The 23,705-nt window shown below is 41.6% G+C and overlaps 1 protein-coding gene across 1 annotated transcript; it reads right to left on the bottom strand.

Moving 5' to 3' along the window:
* Positions 1–5,333: 5,333 nt before the first annotated feature.
* adam19b (ADAM metallopeptidase domain 19b) lies at positions 5,334–23,381 on the bottom strand. The gene is made up of 23 exons (XM_020647814.3): positions 23,094–23,381; positions 22,744–22,856; positions 22,546–22,616; positions 15,102–15,180; positions 14,780–14,856; positions 13,102–13,333; positions 12,951–13,016; positions 11,996–12,067; positions 11,679–11,845; positions 11,383–11,467; positions 10,750–10,889; positions 10,060–10,237; positions 9,869–9,958; positions 9,540–9,735; positions 8,891–8,999; positions 8,555–8,771; positions 8,284–8,361; positions 7,632–7,740; positions 7,415–7,544; positions 7,195–7,285; positions 6,799–7,110; positions 6,617–6,714; positions 5,334–6,538 (listed from the first exon to the last, which is right to left on the bottom strand). Exons 1-23 carry the CDS (start codon positions 23,197–23,199, stop codon positions 6,490–6,492), a joined length of 2,865 nt encoding a protein of 954 aa, XP_020503470.1. The 5' UTR covers positions 23,200–23,381; the 3' UTR covers positions 5,334–6,489.
* Between the last annotated feature and the right edge of the window lie 324 nt (positions 23,382–23,705).

A 23,705-nucleotide genomic window follows, 5' to 3' on the forward strand; every position in this document is an offset into this window, starting at 1 on the left:
GAACACACACACATACAGACACACACTTAAGGTAGAGTCTTAATGAGATGGCTCAGACATCAGCGGATGGCCTCCTGCTGACATGGCGTCATTAAATATATTTTCATAAGGGCAACAATTTGAATTGCCAAGGGTTCTAATTAGAGGTAAAGAGCTTTCATCTAAACCCAGATGGATTCATTTCAGATGACTCACCTCAGTGGGAGGCTCATAAGGAATTCTCTCTTCATTGATCTAAATACACATGATGGGTACTACATTTTTAAGGTGATAAACAACATTAAGAATGTGTCTGAGCTAATCTGTGATTGATTCTTCTGTCTGATATAACACCCACCCGGCTGTGCTGAACAATAGAGCCAAATAATATGCATCACTTAAATGATAGACCCCTATTCCAAGCTTGACATGAGTAGATCTGTACTGTTTGCATTGTTAAAAAAACAGCAAGAAGTGAAAATAGAGAGAAACATTTTGGAGGTAAAATTGTACGAGTCATTTCATACTGACCTTACACCTCCTATGCTTCTTTCTCTACATTTATGACATTTTCCTCTCATTAATCATTTATGTTGACCTTTTACTGCCAGAGGCAAGCACCTCAATCAGAGCAACACTTAACTACACAATCCTCCATCAGTCCCTGAGGTAGTGACCTGGCCATAAACACTGAAGACAACCGAATTTTTACCGGTTGTTGCTTAAATAACCAACTATTAAAGCTTGATGTACACAAAAAACAACTCTACATACTATGATACCTTTTGATACCTCATGCGTGTACTGTTAAATTAGCTGACACGTTGAAGAAGATAAATTTGTTAGCACTGAGTAAAAATGAATGAAGCTGCAGCTGCTAGCGGACGGTAAGTCAGCTCCATGTGGAGAGCACAGAGGGCAGAAAGGTATATAATGTAATGCAGTGTAAGAAAATGTAACCCCTGATCCCATCTACTATAAACTGAAAACAATATAGCTTTAATCAGTCTCTAATAAGTGACATGTGCATGCAAGTGCAGCAAAGTATATGCTCGTGGACATCACCTGTTAACTCCAAATGACCTTCTCACTTCTTTAGTCTCTGCTTGGACTGTAAATCATTGCAAAGCACATAAAGAATGAGTTGGATATATTGTCGTTAAGACAATTGATGACGGCTTCCCAGAATGGCAGGTGAACTACAATCCAATTTTATGTCTTAGACATAATAACTACCTTGAAAGCTTCTGCATGAATGCAGCCCCTTACAGTTGTCATCTATGAGATAAGAATCTAAAGAAACTTAAATGAATAATATAAAACTTTTTGATCCAGCAGATGTCGCCCTTGAGCACCAGCATGAAACCAAAACAACTTGTGCTGCATTGTTGTGTTAGCATGCTAATGCTAGCGATCTTTATTATGCTGGTATCTTCACACTGCATGTAAATGTACCTGAAATGAGCGTGATCTAGAAACACAGTTAAGCAGTGAGTACAGTATGTTATTCTTCTTTACTCTAGTCCCTCAATTAAACAACTTTTTCATGCAAGGCGATGAGCTGGCCGGCCGTCCTGGCGATGTAAACAAACTGAAGATAGGACTCTGAAAACTCTGAAAGCATCACAGACAGTGGGACTCGGGTGTTACACCCATTGTAGACAGTCATGACTCACAGAGTTATTTTCAGAGGATATACTTGATTTCTGCTACATTTATGTGTGAAAAATCACATATTCTTCCTTTAAAGTTTTTTTGTACCAAGTTGTAAACATGATAATTCTGCTCTTAAAAACTGCACTCCTTCAACTGTCCACTTGAGTCAGCCAACTGCAGATTCAACCACTGGCAGACGAATCAAAACAAACAGGAAATGAAACAACTGCACTCCAATAAAACTGATAAACAGCTCGTTTGTCACATCTCATGGTCACATACTGTATTTAACAGCTTGTGGAGGCCAACCCGGAAGTAGCATCACCATGGGGTCTAACGAGAATTCCCCTATAGGATTTTTGCATTGGATTTTGGATCACTGCAGAAAATAAGCTCTGTGGCAAACGCACGTTTCTGAAGTGTAGGCGTTTTGTTCAGCAGGATAATCTTCACAGATGAACACCATTTTTATGATGTTTTAAGCGTTAATGCGGCCGACAGAAGTAAAAAGCTAACGTTATGCTACAAGCTAACTACACCACGGTCGGATGATTGTGACGTTACTAGCGTTATGCTTCCATGGCGCTCAAATGCTAACTTACTTTCGGGTTTAAGACTCATTCCTGTGGCGCTCTATAGTGGGCTGTGCATGGAAATATAGGACAGATTGTGCCCCTTATAGGGTCAGAGACGGAGAATATCAGACAAACAGATGTGTGTTAGATCTTCTCCTTTGTGAATCATCTGTATTCACTGCTGTGTTATTTTAAACTCATCATGGTATGAACCAATCAGCAACCTCTGGTGATGAAAAAAGGAGTAAATGCTTGGTGGAAAAAAAAAAACTGCAGTTCCTCATGTGTCCACTTCAGCCTTGCTCAGAAAATCATGAAAGTCACATACACACTCCATATACAATAACATATTTGGTTTGATTAGTTGATGTCTTTGTGCACACACTGTACAGGGGTTATTCTTTAAGGGGTTATGATCTGACTGCAAGCAGTCGGGTTGTAGTGTCGTAGATGCGATCACACATAATTCTTGACTTTTCATAATTTGGAAATCATGAGACACTGCATTTTTCTGTTATATGTTAGGTATCTTTGTACAGCACAATAGTTATGTACATTTTACACTTAAAAACATACAAACACTCAAAAACAATTTGTGTCTTCCTAGAAGCTAAACACCTAGCAAAATAATTCATAAGCAGTCGAGCCATTTCACTGAGGTGCGTCCCAGCAAAGCCCTGCTGTCCAGATTAACCTGAGTTTAATCAGCAGAATATCGGAGATCATCTGTGCAGGTAAGCAGGATGACGAGGCACTTCCAGCTGGACCTCATTAGATCATAGAGTGTCAATTGACCCTCTGTGTATGAGAGGCAGTTACACAAGCTGTGGTGCTGCCTGTTGAAATGTAAACACATTGATCATTTTTACATTTTAAGAATGTATTTAAAGCCACATTTTTATACTTAAGAAGTTACATTTTGACTTGTACTACATGGTAAGTTATATATTGGCCACTGTTAGCACTTGGTTCTCATTTAAATTGGTAAATGGTTTTGGAGAGTGGACTTTAAAACAGCAGTATAAGAATATAAAAAGTACTAATAAGTACATGTCAAATGTTAAAAATAAAGGCATCACTATGAAGCTCAGAATAATAAAAGTGAGCACAAGCAAGGTTTTATCAGTTTTTACAAAATGGGGAGTGTTAATCAACATTACAAATGGGAATAACAATTCATGCTTAATTGGGGCTTATTATTGGGGGGTCCAGCAGGTGAACTCCTCACTTTACGGCCCCCCTCCCACTGTGAGGTGAGGCAGGGGTGTCACCACTGCATTTTATCCCTAAGCCAATCATCATCTCTAATAAATGAAACTCCACAGGGGGCGACATGTCAGCTTATACTAATTATGTTCAGCAGGAGAAACTGGCTGCAATTAAGCCACATGCTAAAACCTTTTGCCTGCCAATGATGTGCCTCCCTCTGAGTCACAGCTACCATTGGTCCTTTGGCTTTTCAGTCCGCACAGGTTCGACCTAGGAGTGTGTGTGTGGGTAATTTTAACCTGGAGGGAGGTTAGTTCAGGGGGTCTGGCCTTGGTATTTAGCAGTCTTTTGATTAGAATATATCACATAGCTTTCATCTCAGGGAAGGATGTGGGGATCCAAAGGGCAGGCACCTTGCAGCATTTCCAGCAGAGCCCCAAGAGGGGGTGTCATTTCAGACCATGCATACCATATCGATTTATAACTGAAAGCATGATCAAGGGCGTGCACTATACAACACAATAAAAAAAACAAGTTTGAACCCAGACCTGCATTCCAACCTCCAAACTGCATACAACATATGACACAGGAACATGTAATTTATGTCAAAATGCATTTATGACAGTTTTAGTGTGGCAAAAATACCAGACTGTGAGATCAGGTTACAAATGGCTGCTTGTAAGCCAATCGTTACCCGCAATCCTGAACAAAAGCTGGGGAATGCAGGCTATGTAGGCCTAATGTCAAACTCTAGAATCAATTAAAGAAGTAATTACATGAAACTGTGTACAGTACTATGTTGTACGGTGAACATTGTTTTCTTTCTAGTGTTGGACAGGTCCAATAGAGCAGCCAGATACACTACTTTCTAGAGCAGGCAGTTTTTGACAGGTGTAATACAAATCTTTACCACAAATGGGCACCTGGTTTCAGTATTCAACAGATACGCCTTCATCTGTGAAAATTGTTCTAGCACTCTTTTTAGCTCATATTTTTTATTTGGGTTCACAAACTATTCCGGGTTTGGTCTTTAGCACTCACATCAGATCATTTATGACACAACAGGGAACTTTTCTACAGAGCCCCTAAGTCCCTAAAAGTAAAAAATAATTATCTTGTGCGCTCAAGTTAGATGATAACTTGTGGGAACAAGATATTATGTTGTTGTTTTTTTTTACTTAGGACTTAAGGGAAAAAGCTCTGATAAATCATAGACTGTAAAGATGAAACCTTACTGCACACGTCACTAAACCTGGCACCAGCAGCACACAGGACAAAGTTAGCAACTAGCAACAGAGGATCACTACACAGCAACCTGATAGCATAGCAGAGAGCACACCTTTCCTTCAGTAGCTGGACACCAAATATAGCTGAAGGAAAAGGGAATATTGAACTTGCCTTCTTCAGGAGACAAAAAACAAGGCTCCAAATAAAAGCTGATGTTGCTTTTGTCCTACTTTATTTGCATTTAAACTGTTAGCTAAGATGTTTGCCATAAAAACTTTTTCAAGTCATGTTAGTGTTTTGTCTCCAGATAGAAGTGCTGCCCTCAAGAGGACAAAACATGAATGACAGTTAACTTAAACACTTAATAAACATTTAGCCTTTTCCATGAATTGAACCTATATAATACCTTATTATTAGTGTCTCTAGGATTCTGTTATTGACTGTTTGATGATCATGGACTATCCATGAGATGGATTCAACCAATTTGATTTAGGTGAATGAAAAAGTACTAACACTAGTAAACACTAGTTTAACAATTTTGCAGCAGGTCCTTAGGTTAAATTGAAGCAGAAGTTGAACATATACTGTACACAGCCTGCCCCAGGGAAGCGTTTTCTATTTGTAGTCTCCAAAGCATGTTCTCATGGGGTGCTATCACATATATTAACAAAACACAAACACTTCAAATGTATATCATTTAGTTTTTATTTTTTTTCCAGGATTTGAATTAAATTCCAGTTGAAGACACAGTGTTGCACAGTGTCAGGGTTTGCATAGGTCTGATAAGAAGGTTAAACATGGCAGGTGACAAATTGCATTTCCATATTACAGATAAAACCAGGTCATCGCGCCCGGTAGTCAAATAGATTTTTTTTAAACAGTATCTTACTGTACAAAGCCTCCAGTCACATACAATCATCTTCTGCAGCATTTTGGTTGGAACAGTTGTATTGACATCTTTGGATAAACATGCTTAAATGATTGTAAGTTATGGTGATTTTTTTATTTATTATGAAACTTTTATAATTATGTTATTATTAATTAGAAGTGATTTGAGATGTTCCCCTACACACAGCCAGGTTTATTAATAATTGTTAGTGATAGTGGGTTTAAATGGTGACCTTGAAGTGATACTATTTCTTCTTTTCTTACCGATACAACACACCAAAGGGATTATAACGAGTTGGTACATTGTGAAATATCCACCTTTAACACCTTCAGCAGGTGGGGATTCGATAATTTAAAAGATTGCCTAAAGTGCAACACCATAATAAAATCATTACACCTCTCATCGAATGCTTATACTGACAGCATGCACGACGGGGTTTCACTGATCTCAATGAGTCCAGTTTAAATCCCTTTCTATTTAAACATGAGAAGCATAAGCACTTCGATAGTGGCATCTATTCTTAATATAAGACATCCCTTTACAGCTGATGCTCTCTAAGAGACACCATATTTACTACATAGACTACATTGTAAACATTTGTTTCTCTTTGTGAATAAATAATCCTGTAGCAGTGTTTCATCTCTGCTGCACACATGGAACTATTTCACATTAACATGAATCATGGGGACAAAAAAACAAAAATAAAAAGGTCTTAAAATTCACAGCTCTGGCTAATTCAAGTTGTTTAAGGGGAAACAAGGGTAAGTATATTTTTAAAAAGCCTTCAACTTAAAGACTTAAAACATACTCCTTGTGATATGTACCATGAATAAAGTGTAACCCTTTTCCCATTTACACATCAGTGTCCACACAGAGATTCATCAGAGCATTCATCTTCTCCGTGCTGCCACATTTTCAGCCGCTATTATTAAAAAAAGGCAGTTTGAGGCAGTGTTATTTGATGGTAGTGGTGGTCCTCAACGTCTCCCTGAGCTCATTGGTTCTAAAAGAAAAAAGAAAACACAAGTTAGCGAGGGTTTTTGTAAAGATTTTCATGAGCAAATAACTCTTAGAGAATTACCGGTTTGGCTTTTTCTGACCAGCAGGTGGCGCCAAAGCAGCTTTTCTTCTCTGCAGAGCGTTAGTGGTGACCTGCAGGCCTTTTGTTTGGTTTTGTTCCTAAATAAAAAATGACATGGTCACTTGTATTAATTTAACTTAAGAAGCATCTGGCTTTAATCAAGAACTCAACACAATACTGACCACTGATGGCTTGTTAACAGGACAAGGTGGTGGAGGTCTGTTTGGAGGGTCTGGTCTGATTTTGTTGGGTTTGGTGTCCTGGGGAGGTAAACGTTGTGGTTCTGAAGGTGGAGGAGGAGGAGCCTGGTTCTGTCTCTGCTCTTTCAGTTGCACAGATTTAAAGGGAGTGAAAGACGTGTAACCCTGAGGAGGCTGGATCTCTCTGTGTTCTGCAGCATACGCAGGTACAGGGGGGGGCTTAACCGCTGGACGCACGATAGCATGTCTGGACCGAGATGAGCAAGACGGGCTCGGGTGAGGAGAGGACTTCACCTGTTGATTGAAAAGTTCAGCTGATTATTGTAACATCAGAAACAGAGTAGAAACAGAACACAGTGCGAATGACTTCCTGTTTACCAGGTGATCTGGGTCTTGTTTCTTTAACAAAAACGTGGGGTTGGTATGACCGTCGGCACGAAAAGGCTTCCCTTCGACTGGGACTGAACAACTAAAAAAAAAAACATAAACACAAAAGTACACACCAATCAGTAAGACATCAAGATGTAGACTGAAGCAAAAACACGTCTGCACATCTAAACTGCAGAGTGTAAGTATTTCACAGCACAGAAATACACACGCTGGCACTGGAGGTGGCGCGGAGGCTTTCACTGGGTGGAGTTTATGTTTGTAGCAGCACCACAGTCCAACAGCAGCCAGGACCACAAAGAGAACCAGAGGGAGGACCACCAGGACGGGAAGGAGATTGCCTGTTGGGAATTTAAAACAGAACAGAGTCAGAAAGTTGCCTCTGAAAGGAATACTGTTAACTAATAAGATTTAAAACATTGTCTCACTGTGGTTGATGACAGGCCCGCTGTCAACACTCCCCCCTGACCCCCTCTGATCACATAGCGGAGGAGCCCAGCCGGTGTCACAGTGGCAGTTATGGTTATTGTTGCACAGCTATGAAATTAAAGAAAAAAAAAAACATTTGTGACTGAGACACGCGATCATAAGAGTGAATGATACTTTAGGAATACGGATTATTTTGAAAATCACATTTTCAATGAATTACAGGAAATACCTTTGTCTAGTTACTTTTACAAAAAGCACTTTATGTACCTAACTTGAATGTGTTCTGCTCAACTTACTGCTACCTTTTATTCTAATGTTGCTACAGTTAGGAGAAAAAAAACTCACTTAACTTGTCTGACAGCTAAAGGCTCTGCTACAGATTAAAATGTAACAGTTAATAATCGTGTCATTGTTGATTCTTCAGCTACATTTAGCTGGAAATACCCCTCTACTCTTACTGAAGCAACATTGTGAATGCATGACTGCTGCTTGGACTGGAGTTTCTTTATGCTAATTTTAATCAACTAAAGGATCCAAACACTTCTTGAACCACTGCCAAGCTTGCAAGCTTTTCAGTACGGCGGGCCAGCGGCCAAAACTTCCCCTAGGAAAATCTCCCCAGCGTCCCTCCTCACACACAAAGAAACTCACCCCATGTCCATGGCACTTGGCATTGCACTCGTCAGCTCTGAGAAAAGATGCATTGCGGCATTCTCCATTAAAGCACATCTAAGGAGAGAAGGGAGGGAGGAGGATGAGAGACACAAAGGGGGTAACAGAATGATGCACTTTTACTGGAAGAAGCACAATGAAATGTGGCTTTCTGATCCCACATGGAGACACTGACGTTGCATGGAGGAGGATCTAAAGCATTCTCAGTGCCACATCGATCATTTCATCTAGACACATGTACAAGTCTCACCGAGTCGACACCGCACTTAGTTCCCGTCATGACCAGGCCAGGGTCCAGGGTGTCGCCCTGTGCCTCCTCGTCCCCCTGTCCAGGCTTGTACACGTGGGTCCCCATGCAGTGGAGCTTTTTGTTGCCCATGGTGATGGTGGTCTCAATGCGCACAGCGTTGTTCTCAATCGGCTTCGAGGCTGTAGTTGAACACTGGATTTTCCCACATTTAGCATCACTGAGTAATAAAGAGAGTATTCTCAGTTTGTTGAGGTTTATCAATGACTACAAAAGGCCTGCATTTCTCTGGAAATGTGACTTTTTGAAACAGAGTAAGCAAAAAAATATCGACCTCACCTCTCCTTACAGCTCCGGTATTTCCCAAACAAATCCTTGCCACAGTTCCCGTACATGTCCCCAGCTTCATTCACCTTCTTAAAACACAGGTCAGGAGCTGCTTGGCCATCTGTAGTGGAGAGAGAGAGAGAGAAAGCACAGAAAAAATGAATGTAGACAAACACACACAAACAGTAAATGCATGCAGTGTGTTCTGCGACCACCTGACGGAGAGCAGATGGCTCCCTCACTGTTCAGTGTGGCTCCTCTGGTACTACAGAGGCTCTCCAGGGAACACTCTGTCACAACATGAATATGGACTCTGTCCAATAACAGTCCCTAATTCTGCGACCCACTGAGGGCTCATCTTTCACCACATCCAGTCTCTCTGCCTCAACATGGGTTTGATCTGCTTCAGAGATATACATAACTGATATTTAAGAGTTTAGACTATAGACTATAGACTTTAGACGATAAAGATAAACACAAATAAACTCTCTTTGGTTTGAATGGGGTTATTCAACAGCATTAGTGTAGGTTTACAAACTAAAGCAACATTTGAGTGTCATATGGATGTATGTATTCTACATTCACAACACTATATATTTCTATATATCACAGGTGATTCAAATGACAGATGTACCCGTCCAGCAGAATCCGGTTTACCCACCTCGTCCCCAGAGAGAGCGACACTGCTGCTCCAGGGTCAGGCACATGCCGGTGTAGCAGTAAGCCTGCCTCTCTGCACACGTCGTCCCATCCACTAAATAGAAGTTAGCGGGACACGTCTCTGCTTTACCGTCACAGTACTCTGCTAAATCACACGGGCCTGAGGGGGCTCGACACAGCACCCCGGGGCTCTTCAACTGGAATCACAGAGAGGGAGATAAGAGAGATGTTATTCAACAGTTTGAACTCATAATTAACTGAGGAGAAGGGTAAGTTGTGGTATTTTTCTCCTCTTTTGTTTTCATGAGTGCCAGATGTTAATATTGCTACCTTGCAGTCATGACAGCAGACGCCATGTGCACACTCAGCTCCTGCTTTCAGAGTGCAGTTGTTAGCATTGCAGCAGGGACTGGTACACTCCTACACACAGAGATAAGACAAGTCATGAGTCTCGGCATAGAACACAAACGGAAAAACTTTTCCTTCAACGTACTGTACGGGAGATGCCCCTGCACACAGACCTCCTCCTCTCCACAGTCACATTCTTCTCCATCCTCCAGGTAACCGTTGCCGCAGCGCTGCCCTCCGTACATGGCTCTGGTGTTGGGCAGGTTGAACAGACACTTCCCTCCCCCGGAGTTCAGGTAACTCTTCAGCTCCTTCAGGTTACAGTCGTTAAACACACGAGGGAATGGATGCCTACGGAGAAATACAAGCACAGAACATAGGAAATGTTGTTTTTAAATTCTATCTGTGTGTCTTCTCAATTATATATCATAATTTTAAAGAGGACATATTATGAAAAATCCACAATCCATATCTGGGTAACCTGAGTGTCTACTGACCCACAAAATGTGAAATAAACCCATCCAGTCCTTGGGATTCTGGTAAAAAAAAATCCCCTCCCCTCCCCTGGTATCTCCACCCATGGACTCCACCCCCAACCTAGAAACAAAACTTTTGCGCAGGTCCGCCATTTTTATTCTCGCTCATTGCATTTAAAGAGACACACACAGACCAAAACGGAGCGTTCTGAGAGAGCTGGTTTATACAGGGTCACAAACCTCCTCTGGTGCTTGATTCATGTTATATTTTGACCAAAGCACAGCACAGATGTTTAATTTAGACCACAGGGGGACTGTTTGAAAAGGTGGAGAAGGGGGAGAATATGTCCTCTTTAAATTAGGACAAAGAACACTTGGCTCTCATACCCAGTAGCAGCAGCCATGATACATCCTCCATCGTCGGCCTTCGCCTGGCAGCAGCCTGTGCTGTCGTGGCTCATACCAAAGTTGTGGCCCATCTCATGCGCCATGGTGGCAGCTACACCCACAGCTGACTCTGAGTGGTCCTATTGAAAAGAAATGTCAAAGTCTATTAAGCAAAACATGTTTTTCTTTGTAAAACAGACAAACAGCAGTTCAACTTCTGAATTCAATACTTTAAAAAGAAAACTCCTGAGCTGATGGTGGGGAGGGGGTTCGGCACCTTGCTCAGAGGCACCTCGGCAGTGCTCAGGAGGTGGTCTGGCACCTCTCCAGCTACCAGACCAACTTCCATATGTGGTCTGCAAGGGGACTTGAGCCGGCGGCCCTCCGGTTCCCAAACCAAGTCCCTACAGACTGAGCTACTGCCGCCCTAATATACAATTATATGCTAACCAAGAGGTGAGCAGAGTGTCTCAAACTTACATTTGATCTTAGACCTTAGACATGTGCTTCTGTTTCCACTCAAGTGCGGGAAAATAATTCACATTTGTTTAGACTACTTTTGACTTTTTAGTCGCATCAAAGTGCTCTAAACATAAAATGTGACTGATTCAGTCACAGACTCTTGGCTCTCACCGTGTTCACTCCACCAGACTGGTAGTCGGAGCACATGGCTTTAAGAGGTGCCAGCCCGATGGTGGTGCCCTGGAATCCCCTCCCCCTGGAGAAACCAAACCACAATGGTTATTAGTTAAAGCTGCACAGTGACCCACTGGGAGACAACTGGTCATGATGAATGTCTCACACAATGAAGATAAAATCAATTGAGAGGTCTACCCCTCGGGGCGGGATGTTTGAAAGGACGGGGGGGGGGGGGGGGGGGGTTACAAGGGGGTGAAGAAGAATGAGAAATGAGGAGAGAAGTGACTGACGTGATGAGCTGAGCGTTGTCGTTGGGGAGCCTGCCCAGCTGTTTGCGTCTCCAGGACAGGAAAGCTGCCAGAGTGCTGTGAGGGTTGTCTGAAACACTGATCAAGTCCTGGTTGGTCCAAACCTCCAGACCGATCAGAGCCACACGGATGTTCAAAGCCTTGTAGTACTGCAGGAGCCGACAGACATAGAATTAGTTTGTTTATTTATTTAATGAACATAAAAATGTAAATACACCAACCAGATTATAGCCATAGTCTCATTTCCATCTGTAGTCCCCTGGCAGGTTGTGCTTTTCCTTCTTAACATCAGAAGTTACCTTGTCAACCAAGTTGGCCGCTTCCATTAGTTTCAGTTTGGTCTTCTCGAGACTACTCCCTTGCTTCTCAAACTGCAAACAACATAAACCACATCGTACACATTAATAGAAACACCCACTCCAAACCAACACTCAGATGAAAAACAGGATGTGAATGAGAGCATGTTACCCACAATAACTTCGACATAAATACATCTGCTGAGGGTTTATCCTAAATATGTGTAAGATAGAAATACATTATTTTGACTACATATATATTTATATACAGTACATATGAACATGTATATATACTGTATATATATATACACACTGTACATATATATATGGGATAGGGGTGATCACAGCATTAAACGCGAATATAATACAAAACATTATTTTCAATATGATAATATTCAATTTGATAGGAAATAATACAACACGATATAATGCCAGCTGCCGTTGGTGAGAATTGGTTACAATAAATGATGATAAGATATGATAACATGCAATGTGATAAGATATGAGTAAAGGTACTGTACTATGAAATGCCATAGATTATGGTACGATACGATACGATTTCAATGAAGTATAAAATATATCTGTAGGGTAATTTGTCTTGGTCTGGGATGCTGCATACATTTATTTGTCTCCAAAGTTGCACTAATGGATTAAAAAAAACTCATGTTAAAAAGGGAATTATTAAAGTGCTGAATACACCCAGGCAGAGTCCTTTATGAAAGGCTAAGCTTTAGCATTCTTTCTACCGTGCATGCAGGTCTTTGTAGTCTTTGTAGTAACTCTGATAAATGATGCCATGTTCCAGGCATATCTCATGATACTTCATTCTGACTCCTAAACAGCTGACATGCAAAGTCATGTGCTAGACGCCCACATTTTAGGATGTGATAAAAAAAAATTCAGCTTCTCATTAAAAAGCCCACAAATGAAACTACATCCACAACAACTGTGTCCTCACCTCTGCCTTGTCTGCCACAATCAGCAGCTCTACATACTTCATATTCTTGCTCAGGTCCCTCTTCCCCTGAAAATGGAGACACAAAAAATCTTAACACCAAACATGCGTTGGCAGTAAAAATATATATTTGTGTCAAACTGTCTGAACTCACCCTCCTGCTCCGCAATGACATCATTCCATGCATGAAGTCATTTAGCTCCTCCTCATGCTCCTTGTTGCCATGGTGATGCAGGCACCTTCCTCCGGTTGTGTGAAGACTCTGGGCTCTGAACACAGCGTGCTGCTGCTGATGCTGCTGCTGCTGCTGATGCTGCTGTGCGTCCGTGGAGGCAGGAAGGGGCTCTATCAGGTAGCTGACGCTCGCGTTCAAAGAAATGAGTCCCCTGGGGAAACAAGACAACGCTGATGGTTCCATCCGATTATAGCTTGAGGAAAGTTAATGTTGTTTATCTACGCTGGAAAAACGTTACTGTCCTTAAAAAGCATCAAACAGAGCCATTGGTTAAATGATATGGTTGGATCAGAGTGACTTGTCTCAGAGGATTTATATCTGTTTGGGTCATCAGGGACAGACAGAGCTACGGTTTATATGCATTATCACAAAACCACTTCAGAGTGCACACAGCATCAGGTCAGGCAGCTGCAGAAAACATCTGGAGAGGTTAGCCGCCCACATGTCAAAGTCCCCTCTATGCTGTGTTTGCATTTCCACAGAGACTCTACATTGAAGAGGAGGAGGTATTCATTCACTCATTCCTCCAGATACAGAGCGATGAACACAGTATAACACACATATGGCTATGGTTTCTGTCAGTGCATGCCGGTCTCTCCTCTCAAGTGTGTCTCTCGAGCAGTATAAGGATGAGCAGCTCTGGGTCTACAGCAGGAGGAAACACAGGATCTCCATACTGAGCTGCACTCAATGAACTAACACTAGTGCCAATGACCTAATGACCTACTGGATGCCACAAGACACTACACACAAAATGTTTCCTGTCACAATAGCTTCCCATTGTTTCACCAAAGCCCGAACAGTTGGGAAGACTTTAGTCCCTATTTATTTTTATATCTAAATCCTCCACACGGGGGCCTGAGGATGCTCACAGAGAGCTTTAATCTCAGCTCTTAAAATCAGGGGTAAAATTTCACTGTGTCATTTTCATCTCATGAGAAATTTAGTTTTCAAAGTGGGATTTTCCTTTACTAAACATTTGAAGTCCCAAGAGGCCGATGTTTGCAGGATGGATCTAAATATGGCAAGTGGTGCATTTGCAGTGGTGTAACTGGTTGATATTCAGGTTATTGTAATCACCAGATTTTTTGAGGATGAATTTCCAGGAGGAACCTGGTTTGTGTAATCGGGGAAAAAGGGATTATCTGCGAGGCCTTTCTTGAGGAATGGACGTTGCTTAGCCAGGTACGAGTTGCACCAAGTTTCTACTAAACTTTTAACATGCATGAAATTAAAAAGATTGTGAAAAGCAGTATAAGCATGTTCAGGGCTGTGACAAACGTTCTCATGTATTTTGGGAAGCTTACCAAAAAAGGACATTATGCAATCGTGCTTTATGTTCTGTAGACATTACAGTGTCCTATCAATGAGTCAGAAACATGGAGGAAATGACTGTCCATCAATACTAGTCTATTGGGCCTAAAAAAAGGAACTGTGAGGATACTGAAAAGTCATCTTCCCTTTAAAGAGGCTTTTGATTTGAAGAGTGATTCAGTCTTTGAATTCTTAGGAATGTTTCTAACCATTGGGACCAACTCTAAATATTAAAAAACTGCCGGTATTAAAAAACTTTATTAAAACAAAGTGGTTTACATACCTGAGTCCTGAGCATGTGCTTACAGCAACGCTTGAGCCTTCCAGGCCAAGAACCTCCCCGTGGTAGAAACAGTGTCCCTGGCAAAGAAAAAAAATTACATCTCAACATAAAGGTCTCAGTGGAGGGTAAATGGTAAAGGAGTGATAAGACAGACAACAAATCAACCAAAGGGACCCTGTGACGCAAGCACAACTGCTGTGTTTTGTTTTACATGTCCTGCCTATTACCCTCCTTTCTTACATGATTTTGTTTCCTTCATAAAAATCTTTTTCTGCTTCTTCTGTTTTCTATTTCTTAACATTAAACCGTCTCATGGACTTACAGTGTGTGCAGGAGAGGAGGACTTGCGGGCTCCATTAGGAGAGTACCAAATTTCCTGATATCCAGGGGCCAACAGCTGCCTGTTGAAAGACAAAATACAATTTAAAAAGAAGAGATTAAATACTATGCCAGACATTCAATCTCCTGAAACAGCAACAAATACAGTGGGACAATGTTGAAAAATATCCAGAGCAGACGCTGCAGGAAAACGATGAGACAGAATCTGCCCAGCAGCTCATAAAACATTCAGTCTGACGGAGACACCAGACCACTTAAAAGATTTAGACAGAGATAATGTAAAATACAAAGAAAAGTGTGCAAAGTCAGTAAAAAGCTCTCTCAAATGACCCTTTTTTAACTTTGTGGAGTCAGCAGAAAATGTTTACATTTCTATGCTGAGTGTTTGAGTTTGTTACTGAGCGTATATGTTTGACAGGATTTTTTTTCTTTTACTGGTATTTCACCATTAGTGGATTAAACACACAGCTCAAGAGACAGATAAATCAGTGAGACATGTACAAATCAAGAGGAACATTAATTAATGGTATTAAGCAAGCATTAACCTCCCACACTTCACCTGTGATTGTGTGTGTGTGTGTGTGTGTGTGTGTGTGTGTGTGTGTGTGTGTGTGTGTGTGTGTGTGTGTGTGTGTGTGTGTGTGTGTGTGTGTGTGTGTGTTCACAGACTCGGGTTGTTCATGTCAAACTTCTGTCAGCCTGAAGGCTTCAATATTTACATCTCCTACAGACGCTTGTTTTCCTGTCCTTCTCCCTCAAACTCTGTCTCAATCCACTCTTCCTGTTTTCATTCATAAACTCGGTCAGCCTCACAGCTGCTTTGCTTTTTGCTCTGACTCTCTAGGTCTCGTCTCTCTGCCCCACACCATCCAAGTCAGATCCATCAAACATGCCGTGACTAAAGTGAAATAAAGCTGTACGGCGTCCTGCATCCATCTACTGACGCATCTTAAAAGTGTAGCCTGGCAGACAGATGATTAGTCCTGCTAAGATTTGATCCCTTTTTTCATGCATCTTCATTTGTTTTCCATTTGAGCCAGTTGTTGGCTTTGTTTCAGGAAAATAGCTATTTATCTTAAAATGAAAATGTTTTTCATCTGGTTTGCTGGTTAAATAAATTTAACTCGTGGGGAAAAAAAACATCATTTCAATTTCATTCTAAAGTTACAGTCTTATTTCTGTCAGCTAGCTAGCTAGCTAGCTTAGATTAGCATAACGGTTATTTAAGCATGGGACGCAGCTAGCCTGGCTCTCCCACAAGGTTAGAAATACACCTACCAGCACTCAACACACTCACTGACATGGTCAATTTCTATCATTAAATAGATGAAAAAACGTGTTAATTATTAAAAGTTGTTTTATTCAGAGATAATTTGAATAGCTATTTTATTGCTGTTTTGGTCACTCGCCCATTAGAACAAATATAAAAACATTATTTAAATGATAGTCAGCAGATGTAGTTCTTTTTGGACAGATTCAGGCTTAGCTTCATATTTGAAGTCGGACATGAGAGGGGTATCATTCTTCTCCTCTTGGCAGGAAAGTGGCTAAGTGCTTTCCCCAAATGTCACAGTATTCATTTAAAAGGACGATGGAGACAAATGAAGGGAAGATGGGGCTTTTTCTTTTCTCCCCCGTCAGATGGCCTGAAGGAGACAAGCCTCTCAAACAATGACAGCCTGTTGATGCAATCAACCACAAAGAAAGAGGAACACAGACTCTTCATCCTTTAAGAGATAACCACTTGGGGGTGAGTGGAGGGGGGGGGGGGGGGGGGACTGTTCACAAACTTTTAAAAACCTCAAAAGAAATGATCACTCAATGCTAATATATCCTCTGATGTCACAAAACAGTTAACCCCACTGTGATGGGATTTGACCTTCTAATCTTTTTTTTTTTTTTTTTTTTTTACATCTGGCCATCCTCAAGTTTTCCTACTTCTCTATCGCCCTAAATGTTCCCATCATGCTCTCCCATGTGACCTTCACCGTCGGGATCAATGGCAGATTAGCTGATGATGAAATTTAACCAACTTGTTACCCAGAAATCACTTCTTCAATGACTCTCTCTCTCCTCAGTCCTCCTTAACTCTCACATGTCAGTCAGCAGCTGTGAACACTGTAATCTGACAGTTTTGATTACCATTAGATACACACACACAACATGCTGTTAACAGATTACACAGCAGGAAAAGGAGCACACAAACAGTAACAGATCTTCTGGTGCACAACCGCAAAAAGACTGACAAGAAAACAGAAAAGTCAGCACACTCAATGCCCTTTAAAGTTGTATCATCTGGGTCTGCCTTTATCAGCATTGCCAACGCTTAACAGAGATTACAGAGTTATACACTGGTAATATTTAGGTTCTGTGATTAGGTTTTCAAAGGTTCAATGTCAAGGTTTTGTCTTACTCTTTCCAAATCACTGAAAATACAGATTAAACACACATGTGGCACATGTTTAGTAATGAGAACATTTAAAATTGTTAGTGCCCCATCTTATCAGGAATTTAGGGGCAAAACTGCTATTCAAGACTTTTAAAGCTGTTGCCACGGTTCTTGTAGTAACTGGTGGTTTGTTGATTTATAAAGACCTGAATCAGAGATGAAAACGTGCGTCCATCATCTGGCATAAATAAACCACAAACACGCCCCGAATCAACAGTCAGTTGTGATTTAGTTTCAAGTTTCATCATCAGTATTCTCAGAAGTTAAAGAGGCCCAACGTTAAGTGTTTAGGTCATTGGACAATCAACAGTGTGATTAAACATTTCAGGACAACTGCGATCCAAATAAGCATGATGTCGTCGGTTTATCTGTTGTTTGTGTCCATGTTCAAAATACTGGAAGTCTGTGCTTCTAAAGGGTGAAGAAACCCAGAGGCAGAGAGGACTAAAGAATGGTGGAACACATTATTGGGGACTTGAAAAAGACAGCATACGTCAGTAAATACACTGTTAAAATAAATGAGCAGCTGTGAATGAAGAAGCTTCTTTTTAAATATTTGAGAGAAATGGAGGGAGGAGGGAGGGTAATTTGGGTCTGTAAACATAATGATGACTTTGTTCGGTTACAGTAGAGAAACCCCCATCTTTTAATACTATCAGTGACAGAACTTCCATAGCTGTCTATGATTTGCAAAACACACTGAAATGAGGTTCAACTGGTCCTGCTGATTATTTTGTCAAAGCTTGGAAGGAATACTCTTACATTTGTATTAAATTAACATGCTTGTCCCGTGACTGTATGCTAAATTTAAAGCAACAGCAAGCAACAGTTACCCTAAATCTCACTTAACTGTTGGTACCAAACAGAAATGTACCAACAATAATCTGTTGTTTTGAATTGATTTAAATATGTGGAACTATTCCTTTAAATCCACCACTCTAAAGCGATAGCACTTTTGGAACATCCCAGACCATTGAGTCTAATTGCATTCCCATAAACACAGCAAGAGCTTTTCAGATCAAAGTCTGCAGAAGCCTGAGCGTGATGGTGTGAGCGCTGCACACAGTTTGGATGTGGTCCAGTGTGGGACAGACGCTCTGATTGAGGAGTACGAGCTGAATCAGGACCGTCTGACAGGCTGAGACAAAGGCTTGGTTCAACCTCGTGAGGAGAAAAGGGGGGGGTGGGGGGTAATGCTAATGTACTGAGATAGTGAAGGAGGGAGAGAGGAGAAGGGGACGCGGGTAATTCATTAGGGTCAGTGGGTCGCATTCTCTCATAGTATCAGATGACATCACCGAAAAGTCAAAGTAGCACTTAGCAATGCATGATGAAGAGGCTTTTATTGCACGGGGAGGCCGATGCTCCGTTGTGTGTGCCCTGTGTGTGTGTGTGCCCTGTGTGTGTGTGTGTGTGTGTGTGTGTGTGTGTGTGTGTGTGTGTGTGTGTGTGTGTGTGTGTGCAGTCAGACTAGACATATAAGCAGACAAGACCCCAGCACCTTGAGACTAAACATAGAAACAAAAGAAACAAGGTAAAAACAAATGAATCCTGGCTGTGTGATCAATCGGGTCTGAGCTTTCAATCTTCAGTGTTTGTGTTCTTTTTCACCGCTGTATATATGCTCAAGTGTGTGTGTGTGTGTGTCGCCTGACTGCGGGTGGCCACGGCCTCCTGACTGCAGCCAGTGGGGGGGAGATGTATGTTTGTGCAGGAGCCCTGAGGGAACATCAGATGAGGTGAGGAAAGGACGAAGGATGGGAAGCTCATTTTTAAAGGAGACAGTGGAAGACATATGAGGAGAGTGGAAGGAGAAGGAAAGGAGAGGAGGAACAATGATGTGTCCTTTTTCCCAAGGGAGTGCTTCATTTCAGGTTCATGCACTTACGAGTGTGCAGGAAGGGCATTAAACAGACGAGCAGGGAAAGTCATGCAGAGGAGGAAACAAGAATATCCACACCGTTCATATCTGATCCATGAAGCACATAACTCTCGCCCCAAACTGACCCCAACTGTCTACTCTTTCCTCTTTCCATGACTCCTCCTCTCACCTCAGTCCTTCTCCTCTGCTCGCTCGTTCACTCTATCCTCCCTCGCTCACTCTGTTTTTACATCCCCTCTCCGGCACTCTGAGTCAGCACACCAGCCCCTGCTTGGCTTTTAGCCATATCAACCCTCTACGGGGGCAACACAACCTTTCATTAAGATAAAAGCTCAGGCAGACACACACGCACACACGCACATATACACACACAACCATCACACTTGTATATTGCCTGGTGACTTTGGAGGACATGAATGGATTGACTCTGTGCTGCAACCACTGGGAGTACTCCTGCTCACATCTTCCTCCATGCTTTGATTAAGTGACACATTAAGGGAGAAGCAGATTAGGTGGACTGGAAATAAAAATGAGATTTAAAATGTTCCAAGTGAAACACAAAATCAAGACCATCTCACTGAGAGTTCATGCTCTCTCTTATCTGCAGACTGAGAGAGGAACCATTGCAGGGGCAACGAGGACATGAGGGAGTAGCCGGGACACAGAGACGGACACTGGCAGCATGTTCTCTGGCTTCTCTCCACAGTCGGACATTGATCTTCATGGATGTAAATGACTGTCTTCTCCACCTCCCTAACCCCCTCCGATAGTGTAATGTGTTCAGATCCCTCCCCACATTCGACCACCAGAGGACAAATCTAAACACAGAAACCCTGGCTGGTGAAGTAGTAAACCTCAGAATAAATAATGGGTCTACAAACAGAGCTGGCAGGCTCTTTCTTTGAAAGCTTTAAGGCTATTTTTGTATCGGACTGTATAAAAAAATACTGCTGTGGGGAGGGAGGGAGGGAGGTAGGGGCTGAATCTTGTGGTTTAATTACTGAAAAGCTTTTCCAAAAGTACAAACATTTGAACGGCCTTTCCTTCATCTTTGGAAGACTCATTCTCCATTAATATCTTAAAATAGCACAACAGGTTTTAACTGGTGCAACAAGTTAGATCATAAAGACTTAAAAGGAATAAAAGACATTGTGCAACATTTAAATCTTTGCATGTTAGTGGAAAGTACTCATCCACATCACATCCATCAAATACCAAATTAGAAATTATGGTTTGCAAAGAATGCTTAATCAATACTTAAAGGCTTAATATGCGATTTTCACACTTAAATGTAATAGAAATGAAGTATATCCTCTGAAAATAACTCTGTGAGTCATGACTGTCTACAATGGGTGTAACACCCGAGTCCCACTGTCTGTGATGTTTTCAGAGTCCTATCTTCACTTTGTTTACATCGCCAGGATGGCCAGCTGACTCCTCCCCTCGTGTATAAAAGTTGTTTAATTGAGGGACTACCTCCCCACCTTAAAATCTCATTGACCACCCCAGATTCCACCCCAAATTTCTTAACTATGATTGGTCCTTTGCCTTGCCAGAGGTGGGACCTAAGTTGAGATCCACCATTCAGGCTGTGTTGCAACAGGCAGCTCATAGTTTTATTTTTTAAAGTAAAAAAATTTACTTTTTGTTTTTATTTTGGATGTAAATATTTGTTTTAGTCCTTAAAGAATTTAGCCTAAAAGATGAATATGTTGCCGTTATCTTGTGTTGTTTCAAAGTGGATGTGATTAGTGCAGACAGAAGGGGTAAATAAATGCTCTTTATGCATGTGGGTGCTCACAAAATTCAGGCTACCCCTGCACAAGTCTGTGCCCCCACAAAAGTCTGGACACACCCCTGCTGGCATAGAAGAGTATAAGTAATAATACCTCATTTGAGTTAAACTTAAAAAAAACAAAACATTACATTATTTTTCCAGATCAATAGAGCTCTCAGAGTACATTAAAGAATCTATACAAGGATGTGCTTTAATAAGAAACTTAGTTTGAACTTGTGTGTATTTTTTTCTTTAGGCATTATAATTGAAAACATGTTTTTTTTTTCATCCTCTGCTTCTGCACTGTCACTGTGACAGCATGATTGATGCTGATGCATGATGATGAAATCTTCACACCATTTCTTTTCCTGGAAACAGTTAAGAAATTGCACAGAAGCTGGTTTCAAAACCTTCTTGCTAATTTATTTCTTGTTTTCTACAGAACTTTATTTCCTCTTCTTTAACAACCTGCAACAGTTATTATTAGTTTACAAAATCTCATTCTGTGCAATCATAAAAACAATGTAATCTAAAGTCCTTCCTTGTCTCTGTCTCTCTCTTTACAACACGTACTCAGACAAACAGTGCGTGTGATTGATGAAAATTCCTTTGCTCAAGAGGACATCTAACAGTGTGACCACCTGCTGGGGAGGCAGAGCGGGGGGGGGGGGCAATCCCTGAGGGGACGGTCAGTCAGACACAGAGGAGTCATGGTTTGCTAATGTGTGTGCGTGTGAGTGAGTGAATGCCAGGCAGCATTTAAAAATCAAAATGGACTTACACTCTAATGTTCATAAAAGTTTCCCTTTCCTCCACTGTGCTGGCTCTGATCCAGAGCGCTGATAAATCAAAGATCTGTTGTCACCCACCCAGCCATCTCACTGTCCATTACAGCAGCCAGATCCTCGGCTCACTTCCTATCACCATCCTATTGTTCCTGCACAGGAACCGCTCCATCACATTATAAGGATGTTAGGTAAGAGGAAAAAAATCTGACTTCCTGTTTGCCCAAGGCATACAGATCGGGTGTCAACCCCTCTGTCGTCCAAAAACCATCACACTGCTTTCCGTCCGTCATCCCCCTCTCTGAGCTCTCGGGGGGGAATGATCTTATAAATGTGTCTAAGTGACAGCTAACATCTGCTCAAATAAACAGGGAGAGTCTAGACATCTTGGAGATGTCCAAGGATTTAAGCAGACACATTAAATATTCTCAAAGATATTTTGGATGACTTTTTTTTTCATTTTGGTTGGGAACACTACAAGTTGCTGGAGATATTACTAGATCAATTTGTATGAAACATAAAGGAGTCACTCACTCATTTTTCTCCAGCTGTAGTGTGAGCTCGTGGCCCTCAGCTGTGATCTGAACCTGTGCCTCTGCAGGATGCTGGGGGGAAACAGCGAACACAGATTAACAAGCAGAAGATGAGCCATGTCAACAATTTAACACAATCAGTGATTTTATCTTTTAAAATAATCTTGAAAGTGAAATAGACAGAGACAGTCAGCCTCACCTCTTTGTTGGCAGACCTCCTGTGTCTGTGAGGATGCAGCCATGTGGCAGAAGTAATCTCATAACTCTGTACTTGTTCAAGGATGCTCCTTAGTGAAGCCTGCTTCTTTTCTCCTAAGATTAAACCGAAAAAAAAGAGGTGAAACTTCACAATTTATCTACAAATTAAAAGAAACAGGCTATTTCTGTGATTTCCATTTAAAACAATAACATTGCCATCATGCATGCTCAGTAACAATACATATTGAATTTGAACACCTAAAAATACATTCTAGTACAATGCGATATCGATCCACCTTTCCTAAGTCATGTAAAAACATATTCCAGTCCCCTGTCCATAAAAACACTCACCATTGTAAACAGCGCCTTCAGCAGCCTCCACACAGAGCAGGAGAACTAGCAGACAGAGAGAGGACTGCACAGCGTCGAGAGGAGGAGGACGCACTCCCGGACGCATTCTAACAACCAGCAGCTCCAAATCAATCCTTTAAAGTGAGACATGAAAAGGCAGTAAACCGGCCGGGCTGTTCCACACGAGGCGGACGTACAGGCTGCAGCCGGCGGGGTGACGTCGCGATGCGCTGCCGCTCCTCGTCTGAATGAGATGCTGTGCAGACCGCAGGGCGCACATCTCTCCGTTTCATTTCCAACCCCTCCCCTTCATCAGCTCACACACAGGCGCACGGAGACGAACAGTGATGTGAGGCAAGCCGAGCAAAGGATATGATGAAAAAGTGTACGGGAGAGAGAATCACGGTTACACAAGCCCAATGTTGAAAATGCAAAGATGTGATCTAGAGACTCATACTAAAACATGGAACTCATAGGATATTAGGCTACAGAGGGAAAACGCAAATAATATTTTTTTATATGAAGTTGATTTTTTAAATCTCCTTATCGCCATTTAACGAGGAATCACCTCCAGATTACCTAGTGTGATGTTTAAGGACTACATGTATATAA

The sequence above is a fragment of the Labrus bergylta genome, chromosome 9 (assembly GCF_963930695.1).
Source record: "Labrus bergylta chromosome 9, fLabBer1.1, whole genome shotgun sequence".
Lineage (NCBI taxonomy): Eukaryota > Metazoa > Chordata > Actinopteri > Labriformes > Labridae > Labrus > Labrus bergylta.